Here is a 7,179-nt window from a genome sequence, read left to right as displayed (position 1 = left end):
TATAGTCACCATTTACTTGATTGGTCCAAATATTTATAGTTCATTGTTATGACTGCCAAAACTGGCAACCACAAGGATTGTTGTCTCAATTAGGACAGTAAACAGATTGTCTCTTTTTTTAATGAAAAAATCTAAAATGTAATACTTCACAGTTTAACATGTTTATTCATCTAAACGAGCTAAAAAATAATGGTGCGACATCTGTTCGAGAAGCATTGGTACCTCAAATTTTGGCTGCCTCCCTACCAATTTGGTTGTTGTTTTAAAAAATGAAGAATAGGAGGGGGTACTATCATCAAAAAAAATCTTCTGGCATGTAAAGTATCTTATTTTTCTTGAAATAAGGATCTCATATCTGTTGCTAAGGATAAAAAAAAAAAAAAAACGTATAACAAGGAGACACTATGCTGACTACGGCTGCAGTTCAATTGTTTTAAATGAATTACTGATCTTCTATGGATATTTCCATACTACCATAGTTTTTTTACATGACTCTCCAATTTCCCTCCATACCTACCTTTATAGTCAAAACCTCAAAAATATGATAAGAATGTTCCTGTGGGTTCTGAATTCATCTGCTACATTTTTTTAATTTTTTTTTTTTTTTTTTACTATTGGTTGTACTGATTCTAGATATGGTGTCAGAGGAACAAAATCTAGCAAACACATTCTATCCAGACTGCATTGAAGTAATTGTAATAAAAGAAGGCAGTGCTGCTAAGGGAGAAGGGGTAGGAATCTTCTCAGAGAAGCCTCAGGTAAGTGTAAAGAAGTCTAACTGTTGTTAAGGAGAGAATATAACATTATCTTAGGTAGTTTCTAGTTCAAGAACCTTATGTTATGATGAAATACATTAAAATTGAATAAGTTTTAATTTCAAAAAGTTGATTTCTGAAACTCAAAGCAGTAGTCACTCTATTGAATTATCATTGATTATATACTTTTAGAACCTGCAAATGCTTTAATATTCATATAAACATTATAATAAAATTTTAGATTTATTTTCATTTGGAGAGAAGACGCATGCTAAGTTGAATTCAAACATTGAGCATGTTTTTAAATAAATATGCATACTTGATTTACTAGAAAAAACAATGTTTCTATTTTGTAGCAACCTTAAGGCTAGTTATCTTAATTTTCAAGAGAATCAGAATGAAAAAAACCCTATATTTGTAGATATAAAAATATGTATCGCAATACAACCAAAGTTCATAAATGCTAAATACTGTTGATTAATATTATGATGTTTAAATTTTATTTATTAAATTAAAAAATTTTGGATCATCTATACATCAAGAAATCTAGACTCAGAACTAAAATACATTAGCTTAAATTTTAACATGCATTTATTAAATTTATGTGCAGATTATTATGCTATTGTACAGAAATGAGTAAGAAGATATTTTAGATCTTACAATCATCAGTTAGGATGAGAACATTTCTTCTGTCTTTATGAAAAACCGATAAGAGATACTCTTTATATATTTTGCTCCCTTAAAACAACCATCAATCCTACATTTTTGTTGAAATAGTTTTAAAAGAAATACTAGATGAGGTTAGATTTTTACAATATTTCCCCTCAGATAATTTATACATTCTTTACCCTAGTCTAAACTTACATGAAAAATAAGAATCAGCAACTCTTCATACTTCATTCACAGTATTTCATAGGCTATATTTCCAGCATTGGTTGGAAATCTATTCTGCAGAGTATGTTAATAAATAGATTTGAACATTCTGAAAAGTCATTATAATTTTTTTTCTGTTTTTGTCTTCTGAATTATTCCAAGCAGTAAATTATTGGAGGGAAAATAACCTGTCTAAAATTTGTTTGATGCCAGTCTCAGATTTCTGCCAAATACCACTCACTATTCAAAAGTGCAATCTCCCGAAACAGCAAAAGATATCACCTTTCCGTCTTCAAAGATTCAAACCAGACTTTCAATCTGGGATTTCTCTTTACAATATTGGCTGCTTCCCAGGTAATGTGAGTTCACAAAATTTGTATTTCACAAAAACTGTTGTGTAAACATATATCATCTCATGTTACCTGCTATTTACTGAAATCAAAGCTTTAAACCTTTTGGATTTATGGTTTTCTGAAGCCATCATAAATCAATCAGTCATACAAATGGACTAGCTATTGACTCAGGTATCAATAACACTGGGCAATAAAATTTGCCTATATTTACAGTATATTTAGGCTAACATGTATTACTATCATTTCCCCCCAAAAGAACACCTCATGAATTGAACAGAATGGTAGTTTTTCTCAATATGATAAATTTTCAAACATTTCCCAAAACATAATTATCTATTTTAAATACTGTAAACCCTGTTAATATCTCACTTGTATGGGTAGCTAATAAGCAATTTTTACATATCTTCTCATTTAAGTTAAAACTGAAAACCAGGAATAATCTTTATTTAATATGACTGTTTTTAACACCATATGGGAGGGAAATAACTAAATGAAAATTGTTCACGTAAATGTGATGGGAGTAGAGGAAAGCAGTATTTCTTGACATGTGGCATGTCACTCAGGAAAGTAAAAGGCCCATCATATCCAAAATGCCAGCTTGGATATTCCCTTGCCTCCCACTTTGCGAACAGACATACCACATGGCATAAAATGCTGCAACCTTTCCTAAAAATGCCACTTGGATTGGTCCACTGTGGTGAGGATATAAGAACTCTTGGTCTGTCTCTTGAGTTTGTGAGTTCAAGAGAAGAATCCAGTAAATAACACTGGCTAAATTTTGTCCTCAGATGTTTGGCATAAATAATCTGTGAGGGTATTGGAACCTTTGGCTGTTTTCACACTGATGAAATAAATTATGCTACTTTAAAAAACTCTACAGAGCATAATGTTACACTGTCATATTCAACTTTTTGCAAAAGTACCAAAGATATGTTTTTTTTTTTTTAAGAAATTCTTATAAAGCCATAATACTCCTGGGGTATTTATCAAAACTTTTGTCTCTTGGCCACTATGAAAACAATCTGAATACTGTATTTATTCTTCATAAATACCATGTGTACACTATGAAATACATTATGCAGATATCTCAAAATATCTATTTTCTATGTATTTTTATATAAGGTAGTAGTTAACAACTCTTCTATGGATATATAATTTCCATTTTTCTAAGCTTTATGTTTTCATGTCTTTTTAAAATGTAGTAAAATTTGATTATCAAGAAAGTTGAATATCCTAATCATTATGCTCCAATGAGTAGAAAATACATTGAAAAGTTTATATTAAAAAAAAACTACATGAGAGTATTATGAGATACATATTTTCTTCTATTATTTATTTTCCCTAAAGAATTTTAATTGATTAACTCTTAAAAGATAAAATGTAAATTTGGAAAACAACTTTGTGTTGTTCAGATTTAGGACACAACCCAAGAAAATGATTCTGAGTAGATAAGACTTTTGCTATTCTGTGCTGTGAAAAAGACTGCACAATTAAATGACAGATTGTTACATATCTCTCTAACAAGAAGGGCAAACTGATACTGCAGGCAGCCAGAACAACATAATTAAAATAGAATTCCAAGTTTGTATTAATAGAGTAATAAGTTAATTAAAATCAAGATCAACCGAACTTTCTATTTACACCAGTTCAGGCAGCGCAAGAGGAAAGGAACTCTATTTTAGAGACATATGTGACTCTTTGAGCTTCTGTCATCCAGGTGCCATTTCTGACGGAGCACATGTGCACTGAACAGTTGGCAAAGAAGGAAAAGATTACTGTAGATGTATGTGCAGATAGTCTCTCTAATGATATAAAATATGCCTGGAAAGAAAGCAGGATTTCTTTGTAAGAGAAAAATTTCCCATGACTTCTCGATCTTTCTTAGGTTCTGAATGTGATTTGAGTATGTTCCTGTAGATTAGGATACATACTTTTACTTATGATGTATATAGAACAAAAACACATTAAATAATCTGTAAGTGATGAAGTTATACATGTAAGTTAGGTAAGACATCTGAAAACTTGGATGTTATCCATTTTATCTAAATGCAACATGTATAGGGAGCCTGTCAAAACTGACAGATTTATAAATGTATCTGGTAGCTTACATTATACTACATTGCTACATAAGGTTCTTTTCTTGATATCCTATACAACTATTTTAAAAAGCTATTTCAGCAAACTGAAAGTACCAAAAGAAAATATTGAAGATGTTGTAGTTTCAGTACTTTAGAAAGTATTGGTCCCAGTGGATGCTTTTATAAAATTATTTTCCTTTCAAATATTGATTGCTGCTCAGCTAATCTTCATCTGGGTCCAGATCAGGCTCAACATCCGTGGACAGTCTGAGATAAAAAAAAGCATAGAAAGCCAGCAGGAGGGCCAATATAGCTGCAAGTACAAGGCCAACTTCCTAGGGAAGAAAAAAAAGCAGACTTAAAATTGATGGAGAGAGACTGGTTAATGTCATAAGTTTCATTAGATAAAATAACTGTATTATTCCACAGTGTGGAATGAATAATTTGAATCTAATAATCACATTCTTTTTGTTCAACACTTTTTGCCATTAAATAAAGAAACTTATTTTGCCCTTGTCAGTACCCATTTCAATGGCAAGTACATCAGTGGGTGAGTCATTTCTATTATTACTTTTAGTTAACCTAGTATTTTTCCTAATAGTGAAATTAAAAATTATTGTTTTGATAACTTTTCATAGTTTATATATCAAAATGTTGGAAGCAAGCAATGTAGTTTGTGCCTATAGAGTTTATATGTTTTTCTATTTGAGTATGCTTAACTTCATTTGTTGCTTCAATTATTATATTTGCTATTGGTGATAGCATTTGCACATACAATTTTTTAAAAATTTATCATTCCATTTTTAGTGGGAAAATGGCTATTATAACCAGGTTCTAGATTATGTATCTATCTATATCCTCAATAATTACCTTGTTCAAATTTTAAATTTTAACTTTTAAATCTTATAGCTTATCTTGTGGGTGATCAAAAACTTGGTACTCAGCTTACGAAGCAAGATATAGTACAATTTGTCACAACTGTGTAGCATGGTACTAGATATTTCATTAAATAATTTGGTGATTACATTAATCAACTACATTAAATGACCAAAATTTTTACCATATATATTATAAAAGTCATATTCATTCTCAAAAAGTATGTGTGTATGTATTATAAGAAAACTTTCTCAATATTAATATGTCATTTGGCTTAACAACAACAACAACAAAAAAGCACAAATAGAATGCTGGACCTGATATTCCTTTCTTTTTTTCACTTATGTAGCATATCCTTTAACTCTCATTGTTTTATGGAAAAGCAATTTATTTGCATTCACATGAATAGATTTTACATCTCGTAAGAACATAAAATAATATGCTACTTAATAAACTTTAAAAACATTAAAATCAATTTTGTTTATAATCAACATGGAATTTTCATCTGAATGTTGAGATTACAAATAGATAATTTTATGCAGAGTTTTAGGTTCATAATTAAATTTATTTACATATCCAAGCTATGAAAATAAATAATAAAAATTGTGAGGTTGAAAAACTCAGTGTCAATTTTTTTAAGACTTGGTTTTTAAAATCTGATATATCAATATAATGTCAAATGAAAGTGAATTTTTCTTTGTTACAGTTGGAACACTTTGGCATCTCAAAAGGGCATGGCAGCAGCAGACAGGTTTCATTTATTTTCTTATATCCACAGCTGTGCTCCCAGACCCATCTGGTTACACAGCTACTAATTTTAAGAGGATGTAATAAACAAGTGACACACAACTGCAAACTCCATCTGTTCTGTATAGTGGACAACAAAACTGATCAACAGCAGTCACCATTTCATTTGCTCAAGCTTAATGCAAAAATAAAGTTTTTATTCTTGATTGGAGGCCATGTTTTTCATCTTATTGATAATCAACTTTAATTGCTGCTTTTCAACTCTCATTCTTAAAATAACTCTGAATTATTGTTACTGTATACTCCCAGGATATCCAGAGGAATGAAAAAGAAATTTAAGGATAGAAAACAGATGCTATTCATAGAATACAACTTCAGAAAATCCATTAATTCAATTATGTCTATTCTACATATGGCATGGGATGGTTTAGAAACATTGGGTGGGGGGGAGGTAGAACAAATAATTTTATTCAAAATGTCCGAAGATTTGTTGAGGAGACAAGCACATAGAGAAAAAAGTTTGGGGGGTGGGAATCAAAAAATTGTGAAATTCGAGAATAATGCTTTCAGGATGCTGATGACTCTAACCATAATTTAAAAGACTGATAGGCATTTATGACTTCCCTGCCCCTTGGCCATTTTTAGCTTTAATTCAGAAATAACAAAAAAGAACAAATGTAACATTTCAAGCTGCTCATCTCAAGGGGTTGTTGGCAGGATTTGGTTAACACTGAATATTTTATTTATGTAGCAAAACTTTGATCTTTATTTTTATTATGATTGTGCCTTTGGAATAAACCTTTTAAACAGCAAATTAACTAAAAACTTTAGATTCTTTTCCTTCAACATGCTAGGAATCACAGATATTTGCATTCTAAAAAAAATTTTTAGTGGCGCTGTAATTCTTAAAACATAATTTTCTAATTGAACAGCAACTAAATAGCAAATATAGTTATGCAAATATTTTTAGATGGCATTCATTTCAACCCCACAGTTTTTATTATTTTATTACTGTGTCATAATGTACTACATTTTATTTACATTTGTAAGACACAAGAAGTGAATGACTTCTCAATTGTAAATTAGTTATAGATTTTAACACAATCTATTCATACGTTATGCTGAAAACATTAACTCTTCCCCCAAAACATTTTCTATTATTAAATGTCTATTTACAGAAAACATTAAAAACATAAAAGGCTCTATTGTATAATTCTTTATATCTCTATACTGTGATTTGCATCAGTACTCTTGATTTAATGTGATACTTAAAATATGTAAGTGATTTCTTTTCTAAGTTCTTTCAAGAAAATCATGACTTAACTCATTTTCCTTTCCATAGATTTTACAATATTATGATACTTATAGTAATTTCTCAATACATGATGGTTTGAGTAATACTTATATAATCTTTATACAAAGGATACTAAAATTCTGTAATGCTTTTAAATCATTACAACACTAATCCATAATACTATCCCCACAACAAATCTGAGA

At 30.0% G+C, this 7,179-nt stretch overlaps 1 protein-coding gene across 3 annotated transcripts in view; it reads right to left on the bottom strand.

The window, feature by feature from the left end:
* Positions 1 to 1,284: 1,284 nt before the first annotated feature.
* The window catches only part of Triqk (triple QxxK/R motif containing), a 72,289-nt gene continuing 66,394 nt past the window's right edge, over positions 1,285 to 7,179 (bottom strand). For all 3 annotated transcript variants that reach the window (XM_071602430.1, XM_071602428.1, XM_027946322.2), the window contains one exon: positions 1,285 to 4,394. In XM_071602430.1, coding sequence (XP_071458531.1) covers positions 4,281 to 4,394 — 114 coding nt within the window. In that variant the 3' untranslated portion in view covers positions 1,285 to 4,280. The remainder of the gene's footprint in view (positions 4,395 to 7,179) is intronic.

This window comes from Marmota flaviventris, chromosome 15 (genome assembly GCF_047511675.1).
Source record: "Marmota flaviventris isolate mMarFla1 chromosome 15, mMarFla1.hap1, whole genome shotgun sequence".
In the NCBI taxonomy this organism is placed as follows: Eukaryota; Metazoa; Chordata; class Mammalia; order Rodentia; family Sciuridae; genus Marmota; species Marmota flaviventris.
The sequence above is the reverse complement of the archived record's forward strand: the minus strand, read 5'-3'. Positions and strand labels throughout refer to the sequence as shown.